General features: G+C 40.1%; 1 protein-coding gene across 1 annotated transcript in view; it reads right to left on the bottom strand.

Moving 5' to 3' along the window:
* Positions 1–3,174: 3,174 nt before the first annotated feature.
* Positions 3,175–26,428, bottom strand: part of LOC126412661 (putative helicase MOV-10) — a 305,211-nt gene continuing 281,957 nt past the window's right edge. The window contains exon 20 of the mRNA XM_050082363.1: positions 3,175–3,396. Coding sequence (XP_049938320.1) covers positions 3,347–3,396 — 50 coding nt within the window. The 3' untranslated portion in view covers positions 3,175–3,346. The remainder of the gene's footprint in view (positions 3,397–26,428) is intronic.

Here is a 26,428-nt window from a genome sequence, read left to right as displayed (position 1 = left end):
GACGCAGGAAGCCCGCATGTTTGTACGTGTGAAACATTAAAAGATCTTGCATTAAAATGAATCTAATGTAAAAAACTGTCACGTCACGCTCATTGGAGGCAATTTGTTGTTAAGAAGCACTGCACAGTCTTCCTAAAGCCTTTGACACACTTTGCTGTTAGCAGACGCTTGTATGAGCACTGTGTTTTGTTGTATATGGCGCATTTTCTTTGCGACTAAAGTTTTATTTTCATTTTTTTCTCTCGTTCATGTGTTGCTGCACTATTATTCCGCAGAGGCAGGATACAATAAATTTTTTTGTTAGAGTATTGGTTCTTACCAGTCAAAATCACAAAACTTTAAATGAAAACTAAAACAATGAAAAATTCCCGGAAGTCAAAAGGATTCCCGGGTTTTTCCCGGTTTTCTCCCGGATGAAAAAATTCCCGGGTTTTTCCCGGATCTCCCGGTTGTCCCGGGACGTAGACACCCTGATTTTTTTACCTAAAGCAGGGAATATGGTGAGTACCAGATCTGCGACATCCATTACAAGATTAGGAATTCGTCAAGGCTATAGCCTTATTTCCCAGTTCTACATAATGTGCTTCGAATGTAAGACGTAGGTATGTAACAGCAAAGTAAAAAAACCAGACTGTCCAAAATTGCCAGAAGGAATAGTAGCCCCTAGCAAAGAAAATGTCCAATCTAACACAGATGTTTGCAAGGAACAGTTGAAGAAGAAGTAACTATTGGTAAATACCAGATAAACCAAAACTATTATTGTGAACAAAGGGAAGAAATGCTTAATATCACAGCTGAAGAAAAGCCACTAGCACTGGTTTGTAAATTTAAACATTTGCACTGTCTACGTACAGTTGGTAAGAGAGATGTCCAGGTAGGCACTATTCAGAAGACGTCATCATCAGGATAAACAGAACTGTTGTTCTATGGTTTGGAATGTGGAACGTTAGATCCCTTAATCAGGTACGTGGCTAGAGAAATTCTAAAGGGAAATGGATACATTGAATTTCGACACAGTGGAAATTAACGAAGTGTGGCAGCAGTTCTGATACTTAAGGGAGACAAAAATTTGCTTGTGATTAGGGACTGGAATTTGATACCTGGAAAAGGAAGAAAAATATTGGGAGAGCATCGATTCAGAGAAAAGAATGAAAAAGAAAGCTACCAGGTACAATTTTGCACAGACAATAATTTAACCTTGGCTAATTCTTGGTTTAAAAATTATGAAAGAAGGTTGTATACATGAAAGAGACCTGGAGACCAAGGAAGGTTTCAAACAGACTGCATAATGGTAAGACAGAGATTTCAAAACTATATTTGAAACTAAAAACACTTCCAGGAGCAGATGTTGAGTGTGACCATAATTTATTGGATATATTGAAAATCTTTAACAAAAAACGTAAATAACGTGAAGAACCTGCAACTAAATTGAATATGAAATGTATTCTCAAATAGGAAATCAAGCTAGTGTTATTTTGAGTAAAAGAATGGTTTAATAGAAAAATACAGAGTCCAAGCAGACTTATTTGTCAACCCTGGACCTGTTACAGAGGATTACACTATGCTTCCACTGGATACTGAAGCCGAAAAAAGGTAAGTCAATCTCTTTTACTTTGTTGTCACAGTCTTACTTTTGGTCTAGTAAACACATGGTGTTGCACCAATATGTGGTTGGTTTACTGTGTTGATGAAATATAAATTAACAAAGGTAAATAGCATCACAGACTTTGAGAAGAATGTAATAATATCAATTACAAAGTAGGTAGGTGTGAATATTACTGAGCTATCAGTTTAGAAAGTCATGTTTGCAAAATACTGACATGAATTATTTACAGAAGAATGGAAGAATTGGTAGGAAGCCATTCTTGGGGAAGATCAGTTTGGGTTCCAAAGAAATGTTCAAACATCTGACACTATGCTGCTCCTACAAACTGTTTTAGAAAATAGGTTAAAGAAAGGCATACCTATGTCTGTAACCTTTCAACATTTAGAAAAAGTTTTTTTGGCATATGAAATTCACACTGGCTATAATACAAAAACAGTTTTTGAAGAAAGATAAATTTGTTACCATCTACTATAAATTAGGAAGTCTTTTCTGAAGACATTTGTCTCAGTGCAGCCTTGTATGGAAGAGAAGCTATTCAGACAAGAAGAGAAGAGATTCTTTTGAAATGTGGTGCTACAAAAGAAGCTGAAGATCAGATGGGTAGCTCAAGAAGCTAATGAAGTACAGAACTGAACTGGGGAGGGGGAGATATTTATTGCACAACTTGACAAAAAGAAGAGACTGTTTGATAGGACCTATCCTGAGACATGCAGGAATTGTCAATTTGGTAATGGAGGGAAGCATGCAGAGTGAATATTGTAGAGGGAGAGAGTACCATGGAGAGTTGCATCAAACAAGTCTTTGGACCGAAGACACAACAACAACACAAACAACAACAAATACATAACAAAAAGAAGGGCAGTGTGAATGGTGATAGATTTGTTTGGCCCATGGGATATGTTGACGAACATGAACTGGCAGACATCTGAATACAGATGACAAATATCCCGCAGAGTCCTACTTGTAAATTTCCAAGAACCACAGTTAAGTGATGGATATAGGAATATATAACAGCCCATAAGTAGCATTCCCACAGAGACCACGAAGACACAATCATACTATAGCACAGATTAGCAGTGGATGGTTCAAACTCACATCCGTCCATCCAAATTTAGGTTTTCGGTGATTTCCCTAAATTGCTCTATGCGAATGCTGGGATGGTTCCTTTGACTGGGCATGGCCAGTTTCCTTCCCCATCCTTAACACAATTTGAGCTTGTGCTCCGTATTTAATCATCTCAATGGCAACGGGACATTAAACGCAATCTTCCTTTGTTTTTCTGTGGCACAGAGGCACTGAAGAAGTCACTCTTACAACGTTCCATATCTGAATAGGATGGAAAGATCTCTTAATACACGAGGTTATGAGAAGTACCCTCTGCCACAAATTTGACAGTAGTTTGCAGAGTAGGTATGTAGATGATATTGTAGATGTATACAGTCATTCTGATGAATACAGTAAATATGAAGCATACTTATTATTTGCCTAATTTAAATGGTGGTTGATTATCTTCTAAGCTATATGTGGATCACATTCAAAAACAACAATTTAAGTGATTAGAAATTAAATTCCGAATAATTCCCTGCTTCAAATACATCAGTTTATTGACAAGTTTTACAATCCACAATTTACATCATTCCTGGTGGAATATAGTTATCTTAGCGATTTTGAAGGAGTTATACACAACTGAAATTATATAACTGATTCTAAACCTGTATTTACAATCTCAAACACAGTCTTTTACATTTCACTCCTCCACTGTGGTCCATCCTCCACATTTGATGGTTTACCTGCAACAAACAATGAATGTTACCAACAAAATTATCAGGAGTCGTCAGTTTGAACTATATTAACAATTTAATGAATGGCAAATTAGCCATATAGTTTATTGCACATCAGTTCACAGGAAAATGAGAAATGGAATCCAAAAAGTTACTCTGTTGCAGTTTAAATCTACGGACACCTGAAAAATCCACACCAAACAAAAATACTTAGGACTCTTTTTTTTTTTACAGACCAGATGCTCTGCCATTGTGGCCTTATACCAGTGACAGGTGTCACACAGACACCACTAATCTACAAGTTCTTTAGTACTGCCTTATAACAAACAGTAAACATTTTACAAATGTAAATACTGAGATCGATTTATTAGGCAGCAGAGTAGAGCTGGTCACTGGATTTGCAGTTAACCAGGAGTATGTCAGTGTTTCGAGTAACACATTCTCTCCAGTTATGTTTGGTATAAATGTAAGAGCCAATGAGCTATCAGGACCTGGCCAGAGCAAATGGAGGCAGCAATCATTTGGCAACAAACAGCGGACAGACACTGGTGCTGTATGTTTTAACATACTCCACATACAGAGAACCAGGTATGTTGAAGTTTACATATATTTACAGATTCTTCCTGAAAAAGTTGAGAATATTACAACATTTTGTAACTGTAAAATAAATATTTTTTAGATATTTGAAAATATGTCTTAGACATGTAGTTATTGAAAGAGAAGATGACCAGAAAACAAACTTTATTTGGTCTGTATGGGTGGCCCTACACCAAAGGTAGAGGAACGTCCAGCCTTCATAATCATTTACAATGATGCCACAAAGTTTATTACAATTATGAGGCAAAAAATTAAAGACATACTGAAGTACAAAAAGGAAAGACTGCACATGAAATATTTTTAAGAAACCTGTAAGGAAATGTATTTAAAACTTCTAAGATAACAGTGGGCATTTTTGTAGGACTGCAAAGAATGGTATATACTAAAACATATTTAAAATTAGTTTTCTTGGTGTACTTGTGGTGGGCTTCTCTCAATAATAAAATGCTTCGCCAAGATAGGAGACACACCTACTCTACTGACATGTTGCACAAAGATCATACGATTGAAAATACAGCCCCATGTGAAGTGAGAAAGATGATAAATCAGTACTGAGTGTTGCTGAAATTGTTGGCTACAACCACTGCTACATGCCTCAGCATTGAGTCATGGAGGCTCCGAATGTGATGTTTGGGTATTGCAATCCAAGCTGCTTCCACATATTGCCAAAGTTGAATTGTTGTAGCAGCGACTGATGTATCCCAGGTCAGTCATTCCACAATCACTGACCAGATATTTTTGATAGGGAGATACTGGGAGAACAGGAGGGGGTGGGGGGGGGGGGGGGGCAAGGCAGCAGTGCAATCTGATGGGTGATAAAGAAGTCTTAACACTGCGTGCCATGTGTGGCTGTGCATTATCCTGTTGCAGTGAGGCCATTGTCAAGCTCCGTAGCTATGGAAGGACAAAATGCTCCAATACTTCAGAAATGTAGCACTGGCTGTTTAACGTACCGGCAATGAGTACTAGGTGCTGCGGGAATGAAATCCAATACCATCCCAACCAATAATACTGTATGCAGGAGCAGTAGGGCAATGCATAAGGTAACAGTTCAACAGTTTCTCAATGTCTCCAGACTCTAATCCAACTACTGTGGTGGTGCAGCTAGAATCAGGTTTCATCAGTAAAAACAGTATCTTTCCATTCCCTTGTCTATATCCATTGTTCATCGCACCATTGCCAGCACAAGCGCTTATGGCATTGGCACAGTTGTAAATGCAGCAATGGACACCTTGCAGGCAATCCAATCTGCTGCAAACAACATCGAATAGTAAGAGTGGACACTGCTTGTTGCAGAACAGACTGAATTTGTTGAAATATGATTCATGATGTGGCAGAGTGGTTCATCACTGCCATGTGCACAATGTGCCTGTCATCACATGTAGAGGTGCAACAGGGTGGGTGCAAAATAAATAAATAAATAAGCTCAGCAGGTATGCCATTCCTCCCTGCATCCAGTGGATCCGCATTACAGATGCTTGGTTGTGTCTGACAGGATCACTGATTTTTCTGAAGAATAATCTGCAATCCCCATAAGCAACTATTCTTCCTCAGTCAAACTCTAAAACATGTTCAGAACTCACTTGCTGTTTTCCGAAAGCTTACTGAAGCTGCTTACACAAAACAACAATTCCAGTATGTCCACATGGCCACCTGTTCCCCATGCAAACACATGCTGCAAATTTCACCTTATTTGGATGCTACCTTCAGGATGTTGAATTTTGGGTGCCCAGGAGTGTATTTAGTGCTTTAGTGTGATTAATTTGTAATACTTTTAGGTCTACAATGACTTTCAGTAATTAGGAAATAGCTGAAAACAAACTAAGTCACAGAGAGTAATGGGCAGCAGAACTAATCTGGAAATACTATTTGGGAGCAAATAAATAAATAGATAAATTTTAAAAATTACTTTCATCAGAAAAAAACTAATTTGAGACCTGTATCTCTATGGTTTAAAAAGTTATAATAACACACTGTTTGCTATTTTATGAAACCCCAGTGACTATTCATCAAACTGAAAACTGCTCGATCAGTCCACGGGTGTACTGCTGGTCCATAGTGTGCAACGGACACAATATTTCGGTGATCAGATATGTCGCCATCGTCAGGTGCACTGACGAACTGAGCTCCTGAAGGAGGGCGACCATTTTAAGTCCCCTCCTCCTGTGAGGCATTCCCTCCACGGTCCGCGCCCGCGGCGGCAGTCACTGACAAGGTGACGTTGGCGTCTGTGGTGGCGTTGGCGTAATTGCCTTGTTCGCCCTGGTCGCCTCTTCATTTTCTTTGCTAAGCGTCTTTTTAATTAGATACTCGGTGCTGGTTCCCACGCCTTGCTGAGGTTATAGCCGCAATCTCGGTTGATGAGTCCTTCCCTGGTACGAATTTTGATAGCCTCTCTAACAACGTTGTCCCAGTATTTAGATGTCTGTGCCGAGAACCTGGTATGTTGGTAGTCCATTTCATGATTTTCGGACAAACAGTGCTCAGCGACCGCAGACTTGTTGAGGTACCTAAGTTGAGTGTGCCTCTGATGTTCTCGGCAACGATCTTTGATGGTGCGCACCGTCTGTCCAATATAAGTCTTCCCACACTGACACAGAATCTGGTATATGCTGGCCTTCTGCAAACTGAGATCATCTTTGACACTTCCCAATAATGCTCGTGTTTTATTGGGTGGGCAAAAGACAGTTCCTACTCAGTGTTTCCTCAATATTTGTCCTATTTTTCTCGATAGTGTGCCAGTATAAGGTATATAGGCAATGGCTATCTCTTCCTCCATGACTTCTTCCATCTGTACACACTGTACTGTAGAGGTGGGGCAGAGAGTGCATCTGTATGCCATTCTGAGTACCCGTTTTTCCGGAATACAGTTTTGAAATGTTCCAGCTCATTGGGCAGGCTCTCAGCATCAGAGATGGTGCGCGCCCTGTGCACCAGTGTTTTTAGCACCCCATTCCTCTGCAAAGAGTGGTGGCAGCTATCTGCATGCAAATACAGGTCAGTATGTGTTTTCTACCTGTATACCACGTCGCCCAGGGTACCACCCGCTCTTCTTTTGAGATGTATCGCACCGTGAAGAAATTCGACAAGCTGCACCATCTAAGGAGCCTTTTGCTAAGTGCTCAAGCCTTTTGCTGAGTGCTCTTGCTTTTCTGAAGAGATGTCGCGCCAATCACGTTGTGCCAAACTTTGCTAAGGTCACGCATCACATTGATTCTGCAGCAGCTAAGAGAATTAAGAAGTGTGCTAGACTCGCCTTGGTTCATGAGAGGGTGCACATTACCAGCCACAGCCTTGAGTACAGCTCCCAGGAACTACTTAAACTACATCTACAACTATCCAATCATTTTAATTCCAGGACCTGAGACTGGATTGATGGTGTCACCTGGGTGAGCACCAATTCTGCACATAAGAAGGCCTCGGGATGTCAGGTATCTAAATTCACTCGTCTCTCTGACAAACCACCGCTGGAGGCCCCACGCAAGATGGTCATCAATCTCATGGACATTGAGCTGACTGGGGATGCAGTTTCTGTTCTGGAGAAGGGACTTAATTTTGGTACCACACCTAGGTTCACACTGGTAGCAAACATTGTCAGTGCAGTTGAACAGATTGCTGCCTGACTACCACTGGAAGCAGCTGAAGAAGTATGCCAGGAAACCTGCTGTGCTCTGACAAGAACTAAACTGATTAAGTCGAATATTACCAGCTGGGAGAGGGCAGCCATTCAAGACCTGAGACAGCCCTGAGATTGTTGTCTTACCGGCTTACAAAGGCAGTGCTAAGGTTGTTCTTGCCCATAAGGACTACATTGAGAAGATGCAGAGCCTGCTAAATGACGAATCTTACAGGAAGATCAACGATGACCCCACCAAGAAGGTGAAGAACAGGACTAGGACTCTTTTCAAGGATGCAGATTTACCAGAGGGTGCTGTCACGAAATTGATACCTGAAGGACTTGTACAGCCAAGACGTTATGGACTCCCTGAAGTCCACAAAGAAGGGCTGCCATTATGCCCAATTGTCAGCAACATTAAGGCACCTACATATATGCTGCCAAAATACCTGGCAGAATTATTAAGCCCTTATGTGGGTAAATGCCCTCATCATGTTCGTAATTCTGTGCATTTCGTAAAATGTCTTGACAATTTCAAGCTGAAAGACTCAGATATCCTGGTGAGTTTTGACACTGTTTCATTATTCACCAGGGTGCCTCTTTGAGAGTCAGTTGAGCTTCTTGCACAGAAATTTGAGGAGAAGACGACTGACCTTTTCAGGCACGTTCTGACTTCTACGTATTTTCTCTTTAATGGAGAATACTACAAACAAACAAACAGAAGGAGTCGCAATGGGGAGCCCACTCTCACCTGTGGTCACGGATTTCTATATGGAGTACTTCAAGGAGGAAGCTTTGGCATCATCCAAATGGAAACCTACTAGTTTTCTCCGTTATGTGGATGACACGTTCGTGATCTGGCCCCATGGAAGGGACAAGCTCCTAGACTTCCTTACACACCTGAACTCCATATACCCCAACATCAAATTCACTATGGAGCCCGAAGCAGAAGCAAGATTACCCTTCCTGGACGTCACGGTCAAAGAAGAGCGGATGGCACTGAAGTGCCTCGAGAATTTTGGGGTAAATTCTAGAGACCCTTGTATTTCCACCATCTCGAACAAGCGTTATTTTAAAGATGAGTGTGGGTAAGTAGAACTGTGTCTACTGTACCACAATTATGTGTATGCAGGACATACGTCTATTGGACGGATGATGGGCGCAGGCAGGTAGTTGCCGAGACCGCCTAAGAAGTTACACGTCCAGCCCAAGGAATAAATGCGCCGTACTCCGTGTGACATCAAACATTATTGTGTGAACATTTGAATGTTGTTGAAAGAAGAGAAGAGACTATTACTTATTCATTCATTCTCTTACTATCTTAAGGTCCAGACAGTTGTCTTGTTAAACTATGAGATAATTTTGAAACTGTATTTATTGAAAAAGTAATTAATTGTTTCTGATGTTAAAAAGACATACAGAAACTTACTAAACGTCAATATTCATGTGTCAAAGGATCGAAAGAAGCTCAGTGTGTATACTTGCTTTGTCCACTCTAAGTGTACAATAGCTGTTGCATAATTAATCGATTAGCTGCTAAAGTAAATCGCCGCATCAAAACTGCCAGAACGTGGTGACCAAAGTGAGCAGAACATGAAAAGGAGGATTTTTTTAAAGAAGATTGAGATGAGAAAAAGTTGCAAGTTGCCATAGCAACATATAAAAACAAGACAAAAAATTGGTCTGCAAGATTTGATTAAGAAGATTTGGTTGTGGGGAGGAAGCTAACCTCACACACGCAGTAACCAGCCGACGCAGTAAACAGCTGACACCAACACAGTAACCAGCCAACACCGATGCAGTCGCAGTAATCTGCCATCGTTGCTGGTTGCTGTTTGAGTTGCTGACTTCACACCCACCGATGCCAACGTCACGACCAATATTTGATGCTGCCAGTGCCTGTGCGGTTTACTGGTGCTGTTTCTACACCTCACCGACTCAGCCTGCAATCCTATGCTAGGTGAGCTCAAGATAATAACTATTGGAATGCAAACAAGGGTGGTCATATTTACAGATGTGATTTTTTTTTTTTTTTTTAATGATCAAGAGATCGAAAGAAATTAGGACTATGGAGAAGGAACAACAACCTACAGAAACTGTAGAACCAGCCACGGTGGTGACAGTGACTAAGGTTATGCCAGACTGGACTGAAGTAGCAAATTTAATTAAGGGGCTAAGTCTGAAGTTAGACTCGGTGAATACTCAGTTAAATACTAAGTTAGACGTACAGAAACAAGAACTAAGTGACCAAAATCTTTCTTTAAGTGAGAAACTAGAAGCACAACTAAGTGACCAAAATGATGCTTTAAATGAAAAACTAGAAGCACAGAGTGCTACTTTAAGTGAAAAGTTAGAAGCACAGGGTGAAGCTTTAAATTCTAAATTTGAGATTTTAAATGATAAAGTGGAAAATTTACGAGTAGATTTAAAGAATGAATTAAATAATTCTTTAACTGTACAAATGAATCAAATGTTTACCAACTTTAACCAAAAGCAGGATGATCAATTTCAGAAGTTGACCCAGAGATTAGAATTTGATATTGAGGACAAGTGTACCAATATAGAGTCTGAATCTAATGAGAAGTTAGGGTCATTTCAAAATGTGTGTAATGTTACATTCGACGCAGTGAAACAGAGATTACATACCTTAGAAGATACCATTGAAAGACAAGACAAACTGATCCCTATTGTCCAATCACAATTTGCAGGGGTCAACACTCGTGTAGATGGGGTAGAGAGAAACTTTAATGAGAAGCTAGCAACCTCAGACACCATAAATATAAGCGGTCTGGAGGAACAGGTAGAGGAATTAATCGACTAGAAAGTTGCAGAGAGGGTGAAAACAGACAACATTCCATCACATTTAGCACGAGAACTTGATACTAAAAAAGACATAGACGATTTGTGGAAGGAATTTAAACTTATCCAGAATAAGATAGAGAAAGGGGTACCTTCACAGAATGTAGTGTTGACTAGTAAAGTGGTAATTGTTTTGTTAAGGGGAGACTTTCACACAAAATGTAATGAGAAGTGCTAGTCTGCACTAGCTCAAGTGAGGTTAACAGCAGATCCATGAGATAGGGATGGAGTCACATTATTCTCCAGGGACATTAACATTCTGTGTTAACGGGCGGAGTGATGACCCTCGGATCATGAGTTGGGTTCGGTGTTACTTCCATATTCATTTTCCCACACTGAATTCTCTTCAAGTCTTATACTATCCTGTATTCTGTTCTATCCTCTTATACTGTCATGTATTTTAGTACTTCAGCATACTCGTCTTGACATGGTCGGCAAGCAAGAGTTGCAGCAAATCACTAATATCAAGGTCATACTGATTCTTGTGAAGGTAGCAGTAAGTGATCTTGTCATTATATTCAGTCTTACTTGTTTTAAAGGCGCTAGGATCCCCACTTATATAATCACCTTGATGGATTTGTTGTTGTATCGAGTCAAGACTGAAGCATTTGGTAATACCTTGTAACATGTAAGTCATACGCATGCTCCGCTCTAGTCTCAAGGTAAAACTAAATTGGTAGCAGGCTCCGCTCTAGTCTCAAGTTAGAAGTGAAATGGCAACATGCTCTCCTCTAGTCTGGAGGTAAAAGTGAATTGGCCGCATGCTCCAATCTAGTCTCGATGTAAAAGTGAGTTGACAGCATGCCCCACTCTAGTCATCAAGGATACCGAATCCGCATATAGTTAGGTCATATTTTTGCCTAGCCAACCAACATATAGTTCGGTCTGATTCGGGCCTAAACTATTGGAGGATACAATATAATATGAACATTTCTATATTTACAATGATATGAATGATACGATATGGGGTAAGAGGAAGAATGAGATATTTGTGATGATATGATACATAGTTTCTGCTGAGGATGATATGATACATAATTTCTACTTATGATGATACGATACATAGTTTCTATTTATGATAATATGATACATATTTTTCTACTTATTATGGAATAAGTTATACCTTTTGCAAAATGTGGTATGAATGGGGAGGGTTCATATAAATTTTGAAATGGGTGGGTAGTGTAGGTACAAACATGACTAACACTACACACACACACACACACACCACACCTTTCAAATGACCCTCGCAGACAAGTGTGACTGATTCTTCACCATTTGCCGTTCCATAGGAGTTGCTAAGATCTTTCTTTGGGGACTTCAGAGGTGAAGGAGAGAATGTCCATTCTGCAGGAGATGTTTAACATCATACCTCCTCCGGTTTCTCACTCAAGTACCGGTGAAGTGGGGATCCTGGGAAAGGATGGTGGGAAGGGTTTCCTGTCTTTGGGGCTATCTTCTTTCTCTTCTTCAATCTTAGCAACCATTTCTACTTTTTTCTTTCTTACTTCTCTTTTGAGTACCAATTTAACTTTCCCTCTGTCCATATGCATACACTTCTATCGTTGAAGTCCTCAATTTCCGTGGTTTATATAACCTTCAACTTATTTTCCATAAGTTGGCCAAAGAATCAGACTACACGACTACTCATATGCATACACACAATGAAACACAAAGACACACACAGGAAAGGTACAGTTTAAGATAATATGGGAACCGTCGTGTTGGAGGGAGAAAAGTGTGCACATACTGATAGGTATGCCCACCTGGTTATGTGAGGTGATGGTTCCACATCACGTATGTACAGGGATATATTTATATATGTAAGAGCTAAGAGTATTTATGGTTACGATGATGGTATTACACTAGTACACACTACAGGAGGAACATATTGTGGTTCGTTATGCTACAGCGTATACTTAAGTGGACAGAATTGGTGTCACTCTAACGACTATTCCGACAAGTTGTAGGATAATGGGACAAGCAGAGTATAGAAAGTATTGAGAAGCGAGTGTAAGGACTGAAGTAGGATGTTAATTTCTCTAAGAGGTATTCGGATTCTCGGATACATAAAGATGTATGCTAGGGCTATGGACGATGAAGCCTACTCAGGAAGGAGAAGGAGGGCGCACCCAGCATTGATTGGATGGAAAAGGGCAGGTAGGCAGACGCCGGCAAGCCTGACCTATACTGTGCAGGCAGGGGTACCAAAAAGGGGTAGACCTGTACCACAGTACATTACGAATTTGTTTAAAAGGGGCGTACCTACCAAAACAGAAGGAGGAAGTGCTTTCATAGTATCAACCTGTATGTGAGGTATAGGTACTGTGCCTAAAGGAAAAAGGCAGTATCATGCAAAAGCCACACATTTTGTAGAGATTATTCTAAATCCATACTTAAAAAAAGTAGTACGCGAAGTAAGAGCAAACAACAGCATGCGTTTGGGTAATGCACACTTGGAATTTACGATTGGAAAGGGAACAGGAAGATTCCTGTCCTTACAAAGTTTACACTGATTGAAAGGTCCATGATTATAATGGTATTAACATGGAAAAGGAAAGAGAGCTATATACGAAATACCCGACGGCTAGAAAAATGTTGTATAAATTGATGGAACATAAAGTAATATTGTATGTACACAATATTGATGTATATAATAAACATGTATAAAATATCGTGTGTTCAAGCTATGGGGAGGGATATGTAGTGCCTCGAGAATTTCAGGGTAAATTCTAGAGACCCTCGTATTTTCACCATCTCAAACACACTGTATTTTAGAGATGAGTGTGGTGAAGTAGAACTGTGTCTACTGCACCACAGTTATGTTTGTGCAGGACGGACGTGTTTCAGATGGATGATCGGCGTGGGCAGGTAGTCACCGAGCCCGCCTACGAAGTTAGAAGTCCAGCTCAAGGAATAAACACGCCGTACTCCATGTGATGTCAAACATTATTGTGTGAACATTTGAATGTTGTCGAAAGAAGAGAAGAGACAATTACTTAATTACTTATTCATTCATCCTCTTACTTTCGTAAGGTCCGGCAGTTGTCTTGTTAAACTTGGAGAGATCTGTAGACTTTATTTATGGAAAAATAAATGTGATAGTTTCTGACGGACTGGAAGGCATTGAGCTTACAAAAAATGTTTTAGTTGTATGAAAACTGTTATGTGTGATGCAAATACAGTGAGATTGAGTTCAAAGTATTCTCGAGTGTATGGAGTTATTCCAAAAGTATAAAAAAATATTCCTCCAAAGTAGCATCTTATCTTTGGAGAACTTGTGCAGGACATCACAGCCGGCTATCCTGAGAAGAAAATCAGCAAAGCAACCCTAAGTAAGTTCAATACCCAAGGGGGGGGGGGGGGGGGTCTTGCACACCAGTGCTACATGGCCACCCTTAATCACCAGAAACCGCCAGAGCACACTGGGCCACGGGGAGTACAGGAAGAAAACGCACACTGACCTGTATTTGCATGCGGATAGCTGCCACCATCCTTTGCAGAGGAATGGGGTGCTAAAAACACTGGTGCGCTGGGCGCGCACCATCTCTGACACTGAGAGTCTGCCCCAGGAGCTGGAACACTTCACAACTGTCTTTTGCCCACCCAATAAAAGACAAGCAATATTGGGAAGTGTCAAAGATGATCTCAGTTTGAGGAAGGCCGGCATATACCAGATTCCATGTCAGTGTGGGAAGACTTATATTGGACAGACAGTGTGCAACATCGAAGATCGCTGCCGAGAACATCAGAGGCACACTCGACTTAGGTACCCCAACAAGTCTGCGGTCGCTGAGCACTGTTTGTCCGAAAATCACGAAGTGGACTACCTATTTACCAAGGTCTTGGCACAGACATCTAAATACTGGGACAGCGTCATTAGAGAGGCTATCGAAAGTCATACCAGGGACAGACTCATCAACCAAGATTCACGAAATGGACTACATATTTACCAGGGTCTTGGCACAGACATCTAAATACTGGGACAGCATCGTTAGAGACACTATCTAAATTCATACCAGGGACGGACTCATCAACCTAGATTGCAGCTATAACCTCTGCAAAGCATGAAACCAGCATTGAGTCTAATTTAAAAGACGCTCAGTAAAGATAACAAATGGGTGACCAGGGCGGATGAGGCAATTACACCGACGCCACCACAGATGCCAGCATCTCAGCAATTGTCCATGCGCAGCCGCGCACCGCGGAGAAAACGCCTCGCAGGGGGAGGGGATTTAAGATGGCCACCCGCTCTCACGAGCTCAGTTCGTCAGCGCACCTGATGATGGCACCATGTCTGATCGCTGAAATATTTTGCCCGTTGGACACTATGGAGCAGCAGTACATCAGCTGACTGTTCGAGCAAGAAATACGCTTGGAAAATCTGAAGAATCAGACTGAAAAATTATCAATATCTTTAGTGCACAAAAACATACCTAAGTAAAATAGATATCTCACCGTATATGTGGGATCTGAGGAAGTGACACTATCCTAAGACAACAGAGGCTGGCTGTTTGAAATACCCTCAATCACTATTAACTGCAACTACTCGGTAGCGCTGATTGAAATGACATGAAAGCTCTGCCATCAATAAAACCAGTCCATGAGCAGCACTACAGCTGAGTAAGGCTTGGTAGAGTACATGATGTGGAACATACCTTCTAAAGCAAAAGGACATGTATAAACAGGTATTTACAAGCCATCATCATGGATGCAACTTGTATTTTACAAATGCAAAGGGAGTCATGTAACAGGTCATACAGATAGAGAATTATACAACTAAAACAATGGTGCCTTTCATTAGGGCATAGCTTTATTCATTCTCAAGTTATGGCTGATGTCTCTTCCTTAAAGGTGATGTGAAAGCTGACGGCATTAACACAAGCTGCATCTACTGAGATCATCCTGATATCAGGAGAAAGAATGACCCACTATTATTGCAGAAGATTTCAGGCACACCACCCTGCCAGACGATTTATTACCCACAGTCCAGAGGTGAAACTTCCCTCAGAATTTTCTGAAACTGGCTCTACCACAGAAAAATAGAAAGCTATGTGATCGAAAATAGCTGTGCATGAAGCAACATCCATAAATATACTGACATCAATTCAATATGAGTCCAAAGCGCATTATTCACTGCATCTTGTTGGACATTGGCATCAGCCATACATCAATCTACATCTACATCTACATTTATACTCTGCAAGCCATCCAAAGGTGTGTGGCAGAGGGCACTTTACGTGCCACTGTCATTACCTCCCTTTCCTGTTCCAGTTGCGAATGGTTCGCGGGAAGAACGACTGCCAGAAAGCCTCAGTGTGTGCTCGAATCTCTCTAATTTTACATTCGTGATCTCCTCGGGAGGTATAAGTAGGGGGTAGCAATATATTCGATAACTAATCCTTCGATAACTAATCCAGAAACGCACCCTCTCGAAACCTGGACAGCAAGCTACACCACGATGCAGAGTGCCTCTCTTGCACAGTCTGCCACTTCAGTTTGCTAAACCTCTCCATAATGCTATCACGCTTACCAAATAACCCTGTGATGAAACGCACCACTCTTCTTTGGATCTTCTCTATCTCCTCTGTCAACCCGACATGGTACGGATCCCACACTGATGAGCAATACTCAAGTATAGGTCGAACGAGTGTTTTGTAAGCCACCTCCTTTGTTGATGGATTAAATTTTCTAAGGACTCTCCCAATGAATCTCAACCTGGCAACAGCCTTAACAACAATTAATTTTATATGATCATTCCACTTCTAATCGTTCCGTACACTTACTCCCAGATATTTTACAAAGTAACTGCTACCAGCGTTTGTTCCGCTATCATATAATCATACAATAGAGGATCCTTCTTTCGCAGTACATTACATTTGTCTATGTTAAGGGTCAGTTGCCACTCCCTGCACCAAGTGCCTATCCACTGCAGATCTTCCTGCACTTCGCTGCAATTTTCTGATGCTGCAACTTCTCTGTATAATACAGCATCATCCACGAAAAGCCGCATGGAACTTCCAACACTATGTACTAGATCATTTATATACATTGTGAAAAGCAATGGTCCCATAACACTCCTTTGCGGCACGCCAGAGGTTACTTTAACGTCTGTAGACATCTCTCCATTGAGAACAACATGCTGTGTTCTGTTTGCTAAAAACTCTTCAATCCAGCCACACAGCTGGTCTGATATTCCATAGGCTCTTTCTTTGTTTATCAGGTGACAATGCGGAACTATATCGAACGCCTTCTGGAAGTCAAGAAAAATGGCATCAACCTGGGAGCCTGTATCTAATATTTTCCGAGTCTCATGAACAAATAAAGTGAGTTAGGTCTCACACGATCACTGTTTCCAGAATCCATGTTGATTCTTACAGAGTAGATTCTGGGTTTCCAGAAATAACATGATATGCAAGCAAAAAAACATATTCTAAAATTCTACAACAGATCGATGTCAGAGATATAGGCCTATAGTTTTGCACATCTGCTCGAAGACCCTTCTTGAAAACTGGAATTACCTGTCCTCTTTTCCAATCATTTGGAACCTACCGTTCCTCCAGAGACTTGCAGTACACGGCTGTTAGAAGGGGGCAAGTTCTTTTGCGTACTCTGTGTAGAATTGAACTGGTGTCCCGTCAGGTCCAGTGGACTTTCCTCTGTTGAGTGATTTCAGTTGCTTTTCTATTCCTTGGACACTTATTTTGATGTCAGCCATTTTTTCGTTGGTGCGAGGATTTAGAGAAGGAACTGCAGTGCGGTCTTCCATTGTGAAACAACATTGGAAAAAGGTGTTTAGTATTTCAATCATGAGAATTATAACCACACATGAAAGTACTCTTACAAAATGCAAATGTTACAACTCGACAGGACAATCCAGATCATCAGATTCAGTTTGCAGGATTGGTGACACACAACCTGGATGAAAACCATCACTTTCCCCACAACATATTGTTTACAGATCAAGCTAATTTCTACGAGATCAGAGGTAAATTAACAGAATCACAGATACTGGTCAGACATTCAGCCTAACTGCATGGATCCATCAAAGGGAGTTGGTGCATTAAAAGTGATAGTTTTGCACAGAATATCATAAGGGCCTTCTTCATTCAGGGTACACTGACAGCAGCCCACTGTCTGCAGTTGTTAAGACTAAGATGTGCTGCCATCATTGCTGTCTGATCATGGCACATTTCCAACTTCTCTTCAACACAATGGTGCTTGTCCTCTTTATGAGCTGACTGTTCAGCATAACTAGGTATTCAGTTTCCCCAGAGATGGATATATTGTAGCGTCTGTCAAGTAGCCACCACATATCCCAGATTTAAGTCCATTAGATTTCTATCTGTGGGGACTTGGGAAGGCAACTGTGTATGCAGCAAAGATCAGAAATCTTAACGCCTCAGGGAGTCAATTATTGATGCTTTTCTCACACAGGGTGTATAAGCCACAAGGAAAAAAAATTCCCAGATTTTTCCTGGATTTCCCGGTTAAAAATACACTTTTTCCCAGGTGAAAACATGGGCATTCCGTGTTAAGTGACAGTATATTTTCTCTTATCAATCTTTTGAATGGTTATGGTTTTATACACGGGCTTAGAATTTCCCAGCACTTTAGAAAACGAAACTCAGGGAAAAAGACATGTTTTGGAAATATCTTTGATATGTAGCAATATGTACACTGCGTATTTTCGTATTACAAAAGTGTACATTGGAATTCCACCAAACACCGCATGTTACTTCCCGAATCATTGAAATTGAGATAGCGATGTGCATTTGTAAGCCAGCCATAGCTCATGTCACATAATCTCGTCAGCCGATGGCAGGGGACATTCAGAGCATAGGGCATGTGATGTAGTCAGCCAACAGCAAAATCACTGTTAAGCAGCACAAACACACAAACAGGGAAAGTTAATAGTTGAAATTAATATACATGGTGTTGCTACAATAAAAGCAAAGCTTTCACATATAATATTGGTCTCTAAGGTTAATAAGCTGCAAGAGAAATTAAGCTTTTGTATATAATTTTGATCTTTTTTGCATGTGTTATACTTAAGATATATCACACAAATGTGCCAGTAAAATTTTTAATAATGACATAAATGTCTGATCTTCAGGGTTCGAAATTCTTCTAAATGGCTCATCATCAAAGAGTTGATTTTTAAATGAGAGTCAAACGCTCTGAGATTTAATAAATTCATGGTACATTCTCACATATAGTTCACCTTATGTAAAAGGATATTTATCTTGAAAGTAACACTTTTCAAACCACCATTCACAATATTTTCCCGCGACCTGTTAGAAATAGGTTCGTTTTAGCAGTTTCCAGAGAGCGCAGGTAACAGGCAACTCCACGCTTGCGCAAGTATCATGGTGTAGAAAGCCTGTATGTACGTACATGTAAAATATTAAAAGATCATACATTATGTCATAAAAGAAACAAGACATCAGAGGATACTCCAAGAGCTTCGGAATTTTCTGAACCATACTAAAATGTGCACATTTAAAGTGCATACTTAAGTGCACATTCGTATGTCCAGGTTCCCAATGAAGTAGATCTCGACCTGATATTAAGCTTTTCAGTGTGGTTTTCAGGATGTAAATTTTCTTTGAGCACCAGTACTGTATTATATCATGATTGGTTCTTTATTATGGCAAAATGTCATATGAGCTAGAAGATGAAAATGTGCACTTGAAATGCAGCGAACAGTTGAAACTAGTCAGTACTATGGAATCAAACATTTAGTTTCAAATACATTGACTGCCTCTGTGGAACAAATTTCTTCAGTAGACAGAGACATCACTCATTCAAAAATCAACTTATGATTCATTCAGAAATCAAGTTAAAACGTGTTCAAAAATGTTCAAAAACCAACAGGGATGCATTTCAAAATCATATGAATAATCGATAGACAAACGTGCACTGGATGCTAGGCGCTTTGTGAAACAAGTTCTTTTCCTCAAGAACATGAATTTGGCAGCCCCTTTTCCCGTTAGCATCTAGCTGCTTGCTGCGATTGCTTGCACAGCCAACAGCCACATTCCTATAGCCAGAAGCAGGAGAATCTACAACTCAAACACGACTCGACTGCGCATGCGCGTGAGCCCGCTCGTAACTCTAAAAACGAATCTAATGTAAACAGTTGTGACTTCACACTCATCGGAGGCAATTGGTTGTTATGAAGCATTGCATAGTCTTCCTAAAGCCTTTGACATATTTTGCTGTTGGCAGACGCTTGCATGAGCACTGTGTGTCGTTGTTGTATATGGCTCATTTCTTTTGCAATTTAAGGTATTTTCATTTTTCTCTCGTTTATGTTTTATTGTTGAAGTATTATTTTGCAGTAGTGGGATACAGTAATATCCTTTGTTAGAGTATCGGTTCTTACCAGTCAAAATTACAAAAATTTAACTGAAAACTAAAACAATGAAAAATTCCCAGAATTCTAAAAAATTCCTGGCTTTTTCCCGGTTTTCTCCTAGATGAAAAAATTCCAGGGTTTTTCCCGGACCTCCCGGTTGCCCCAGGGCATACACATCCTGCTCACACTTCAGCAAATGTGGTGATTAAAATCAATGGTGAATGGGTGTAGCAGATAACAACCACTTTTTAACATCCTAGACAACACATCAAATATATTCTGCAGCCTTTATGTGATATCGCCTTCATTTGCCTTGTTTGCACAAAATACAACATAAAATGAGCATCAGAAAAGCTGTGCTCAAATGGAAGACTCCAATTTTTCTTTGTGTAATTCTCTATCTGTTAGATGTGGAACATGACTCCCTTTCCAATTGAAAATTATGAGTTTCATTCAAGATGGCAGCTTCTAAAATGGTTATCATGTTTGTACTTTAGCCACATAGGTTTACCATAGCCATATAGATTTTCCACCACTCCCATCTTAAACCATTGGACATTAAATTTATGTTTATCCACCTGTTCTTTGTTTTAGAATGCTGATGCACACCTATAGACCACCTTGCAGGTTAATGGCACTCTACATTACAGGCAGACTCAGTCTAATGAGATAATGTCAAACAATGGAAAAACCAGGATGGAATGTAACAATATAATGAGAAGGATAGTTGCTACTCACCATACAGTGGAGGTTCTGATTTGCAGAAAGGCAAAAAAGGTTGTCAGACGATTAGCTTTCAGCCAACAAGGCCTTTGTCAAAATTAGACAACATACACACACTCAAACAACTGCAACTCACACACACAGGACCACAATCTCTGGCTGGTGGAACCAGACTGTGAGCAGCAGGGCATTATGGGAGAGGCGACTGGGCGGGGTTAAGGAGGAGGCTGGGGTGGGGAGGGATAGCAAGATAGGGGAGGGGTACAGTAAAGTGTTGCTGGGAGCGTGCAGGGACGAAGTGGAGAGTGGGGCAGTTAGGTGCAATCAGGAGGTTAGGCAGAGGGTGGGGCAGAGAGGAGGGAGTTGCAGAAAAGGAGAGAAGTAAAAAGACTGGGTGTGTTGATGGAATAGAGGGCTGTGTAGTGCTGGAATGGGAACAGGGAAGGGGCTAGATGGATAAGGACAATGACTAATGAAGGTTGAGACCAGGAGGGTTACAGGAACGCAAGATATATTGCAAGGAATTGCAAGGAGAGTCTCCCCCCCCCCCCCCCCCCCCCTGCACAGTTCAGAAAAGCTGACGATTTAAATATTTATGAAATACAACTTTTATGTATCACTGAACTTGCTGATCTGTGGGTAGGACACTAAGTGTCTAGAGTCTAGAGTAGTGCAGTGAACGTGGAATGTGATGCAAGTATCCATGATGAGCTGTATTGAATATTGGTTTTTGTAATTTACTTCTTTAAGCTACAGAAAGTGTTTTGGATTATGTTAAGTGAAAGACTTTGACATACAGCAAAAATCTGCCTCATTCTATTATTTCACAGTGCATATATCCAGCCAACAACCCATTTTTTCATAGAAGCGAGATCATCAAATCAGACAACCTGCCAAAGAAAAATTCTACATCAATGAGAATAAAAGTTAAGTAACTTCTATTGTTTTTAACAGCAACCCATTATCATGCAAATGGGCGCAATGCTGGTAAATACCTATATTTGGAAACATTTGTTGGTTGTTTAATACCTGAAGCCAACAGCGCAAGAAAGGAGGCTTATTAAAGGGGTGTGCCAGGTGAGGCAGGCTGAAACAGCAAGAGGGTAGGAGAAGCAGCAGCAAATGTGTAGTGATTCTTGCATGTTCATTTGTGTTGTTATAAAAAATATTTTTATGCAAATAAGGCAAAACCGTATTTCCTGCTCTGTCGATTTTTGACAGCAATATCAAAAGAAAACTTTGATGATATCGTTTGGGTCAGCAAAACATGGGTAAATGCAAGCTAGTCACTGAGCACAGGCTGGACAGATGATTCAGTAACTGGCACCATGTCATAACGCACTGGAAAAGGTAACAGGCACATTCTTCTCAATGGAGACAAATCAGCTGTGTTTGTGAAAAACTGTATGTTGTTGTTTTTGATGGAAAAACAGATGATTAGTATGAACAATGAATGGAGACATAGTTTTCAACAGTGGTTTAAGGGCTCACTTTTTACAGACTTGAGGAAACTTTCAATGGTAGTTAAGGACAACACCTCATATTGTTCAAATATTCTTGATAAGACACCTATGGTGGCTTCCAGAAAACAAGACATTATAAACTGGTGACAACAAAAACACATTTACAAACCAGATGACTGTAGAAAGCGTGAATTACTGGGTCTCAAGGCTGAGAATAAATCACCTTATGGCCATATGGTCCTAAGACTGCCACCATGGCACAGCCACTTCAGTTCCACTGAACTCATATGGGTGTTAAAGGTTATGTGGCAAGCAACAACAAAAAATTGCATTGTCAGAAGTGGAAAGATTGACAAAAAATGCTATAAACCGAACTTTATTGTCAGATTGGCATAAGGTTGCAAGATACACGAAGGTTAAATATGGGAGTATGGGAGAATGAATGTGTAGTGGAAAATAACATTGAAAAACTTGTTACTTCATTAAATTCTGACAGCATTTCTGCGGCCACACAGACGATTGTGAAGGTATAAGTGGCATTTAACAGTACAGCATTACCTAACATTCACTTACGTTCACTCCTTACAGTTTCCTCCTGTGAATTAGACAATTTGTTATTTTGTTACTGAACGTTCATCTTGTAGTTGTTAATCACCTACAGTTTGTAGTAATGGTATCTCATGCAGTGCCATCTGTACAGCAGCAGTGGCACCTACTGTGCCCTCCCCAATACCTACAAAGATGTTGGCAACAGTCGGTAAGTACACTATTTGTTCCTTATCTGGTGCACGTGAATGTCACAATCACATGAGAATGACATGTTGTGTATGATCTGGAAGCTCTGCTCCCCACCACAGCTATCTGTCAATCACAAAGTAATTTCAGAGTATAATAGCAGATGGATTTATACAAACAAAATTTCAGTATTCTGTCACTTCACTTATTTAAATACGCTTATAGCATGATGCCTGAAAATTTATGCCAAACTGGGACTCCTGGTCTGGATTTCCTACTTATTATGAGTCTTTACCATTGGTCTATCTGAGCACACATATGGTTTTGAACACTACTACCAAAGCTTATGCCATATGTCATATGGGAACATTATCATTGTAGGGAATTGGTTTGGTGGAGGACCATGGCTTACTCTGCATGACATATTCGTTACATTGCAGGTTTCGTAGTTAAACAGTTAGTTACACATTCCATAGATCAAATGAACAATTCTTTTATTGAAATGATACTTAATGAGCCAGTTTACAGGTTTACTGTTAACTTTACTAGACCTATTATTTTTAGTCCTCCTCATGTAACTTCACTTAAAAATTAGGCATTTTTTTATACAGGCTATAAGTTTTTAAAGAAAAAAATTCATCTATGGAACAGAAGGTGTTGTCCATTGTCCAAGAGAAATGATTTTAGGTTAGATTCAAAACTTTCTTTTTTACCTGACAGACATTTTATGTTATTGGAAAAATTATCAAAATTTGTCATTGTTGCATACTGAACTCCATTCTGAGCCACTGACAGCTTTAATAATGTGCAATTAGGTCATTTTTTTCCTCTAATGTAGTAAGTATGGACATCACTATTCTTCTCAAACTATGATGGATTATTTATGACAAATTTCATCAGCAAATATATGAAATGTGATGGCCCAGTTGAAAATTACCTAACTCTTAGAACAGTTGCCTGAGTGATGGACATGGGCTGAACACCACATAGTGTTTCTACTGCTCACTTTCGTGCAATCAATATTTCTTTTTTTAAGTGGTGAATTAAATGAGAAAATTATACCATAAAACATTATTGAGTGGCTATATGCAAAGACATAAGAGGGCTGATTTGTTTGCTTATAAGACCAACAGTTATATGAAAAGCAAAAGTAGCTGAATTTCATTGTTTGAGCAATTCAAGTTTTCATCAATATGAACTACCACAAATCTGGAGCACTGTACACTGTTTACTGACTCCTATTCATGCGCTACATCAATTGTCAGTATGACTGTTTGTTGTATAGAACTGAGTATAGTAATTTCTCAATATTAAGGGAGCCCAGTTACCAAGAACCACTTAATAATTGTTTGAGAAACACCATTAACAATATTATCTTCTGTTGTGCTCTCTCTAATGGAATGTACTATAACATTGGTAACGTCTGCAAAAAATAGCAATTCTGCCTATTGAATATTAAGCGGAAGGTCATTCACACAACTGAACCTTGTGGGAGTCCCTTCATGCTTTCTCATCAGTAACTAAAATTTTCTTTCCTTTCAACATGGTTTGAATTATTCAGCATAATTTTTTGAATTCTGTTTGTAAAGTATGATTCAAACCTGTAGTGTGTAAAACCATCAACTCCATTTGTAAAATTTGGTGAGAGAATTATAAATAGCTTGCTCAGTTTTGCAACCCTTCTGGATATGCTAAGTAAATTGTTTCTACTTAAATGTGAAATTACTCAAGTAAATTACTTTTTCAAATACTTTGGAAAGAAGAAATCAGTAAGGAAATTGGATGATAATTATTTAAGTCTTTCTTTCCATCTTTCTTATGAAGAGTTTTAGTAACTACAAATTTTAATCTGTCTGTAAAAGTTCTCTGTGCCTGCAGTGACCCATGTAAGATTCCACACTGGCAAACCAGTTGCACAGCTGTATGGCGTGCTACAGAAGCTGCAAGATGCCAGCACCGGTTGAGGCCCCCACTCCCGGATGTGCACTACCTCTCTGTAGTGCGCACTACTAGCCGTCCGATGGTTTAGAGTTGGGTTCAGGCAGCCTCACTCTGTCATATATTTACTTTCAACTGATGTGTCTTAGACTAGTAAGGCAGCCATTCTATGGCAAGTGTTTTTCTGTACCAATATTCTTGAAGTATACATTGTTGTGATCATTATTATCTGCATGTTCTTGCAGTCAGAACACAATGGCAATGAGTAGAGTCACTTTTCATGTGTTTTGTTGTGGAGTTGCTTTTCACATTGGGTTGTGACATTTTTCTTGTTGTGACATGGAAGCTCTGCTTCAAATGTTGGTGCAACAGGAGACAGAAATTCTTACAGTCATGTGACAGGCTGTGCCGACATTGTTCTCTCCACTTTCATCTCTGGCTATGTTTCCTTGTCCATTCCAGCTCTCTGACGAGGCGGCAGAAGACTGGGATGTGTACGAACACTGCTTATGGCAACATTTCCATGTCTTCTACACGAGGATGTGGAGGTATGCTGGGCACTGTTTTTGTCATGGATTTCTCACACCTTGTACCATGTGTTGTGGCAGTTGGCCCCACTATAGAAACCTGTTTCATTGACTTTGGACAATTTGTGCTCATTGTTGTCTTCCTACTATCACCACTGCACACACATTGTGGCTGCTAGTGTTGAATTCTACCAATGCAAGAAACAGCCCCATCATTCTTAACATGCCTGGGCTGTGACTCTCCATGACCTTAAGTCGCAAGTGCCATTTTGTGGATTATGTGCTTCGAGATATTATAATCCGCTTCACTCTGGAAAAGAAACCTCACAATGCAGTTACATATGCTGAGTGCAATGGATGTTCCTGCACAACATGTGAGAAAGTAGAAACAATGTGTAACGGTTCTGTGCACTCATAGACCCGTGTAGAGTAAAATGTGCCTTGCACCTGCAGAGAATATTCCCTGACCACAAGTCATTGATTTCCATGCCTCCCAGAAAACAAAGGGCAAAGTCTTGGTATTGCAGCCAACTAGGGGCTTTATTTGATGCACATTCTGAATTCTGCAAGGTTACTAGTGTAAAGTGCACCACAAAATTTTTTGACCTGTTGACCAGGGGAGAGACAATTCCCTTGACAAAGCTCGAGCAGAATTTGAGGCATGTGCTGCAAGATTCACTATAACTACAGCAACTTCTTCAACAAATGCCATGGGAATGGGCTGCCTCCCTCTTCCTGCTGCACCTCCTAATTTATCTGCTTCTTCAAATTCCTTGATCATATTCTTTAGCCCATTTATAGACATGGGGGCTCTTGCTGCCAAAACAATTTTATCAGCAGTGTACAATCTTTTTCCTCAATAGCCATTGTTTTTCGTACAGAAAACCTCAACCTTCTTAACATTTTACACCAACAGTCACTTCACACAAAAAAAAAAAAAAAAAAAAAAAAAAAAAAAAAAAAAAAAAAAAAAAAAAAAATCCAACTCACACTGCCAAGCAACAGACAGCACACTGATGTCAAAACAAGAACCGTTTTACATTCTGACTGCTTACAGTGTCTTCTTTTCACCTGGTGGCAGAAAGTGGAACAATTTTTTTAAAGCATACCCCATGAGCGCACCAATTAATGAACATATCTCCCATGTTTCAACATTCTGCTCATCTACCTTGTTTTTCAGCCCCCTAATGTTCTGTTACCCAGATATGACAGAAGCCAAGTG

Source organism: Schistocerca serialis, chromosome 7, assembly GCF_023864345.2.
Source record: "Schistocerca serialis cubense isolate TAMUIC-IGC-003099 chromosome 7, iqSchSeri2.2, whole genome shotgun sequence".
Classification (NCBI taxonomy): domain Eukaryota; kingdom Metazoa; phylum Arthropoda; class Insecta; order Orthoptera; family Acrididae; genus Schistocerca; species Schistocerca serialis.
This window is presented reverse-complemented; position numbering and strand designations above follow the sequence as displayed.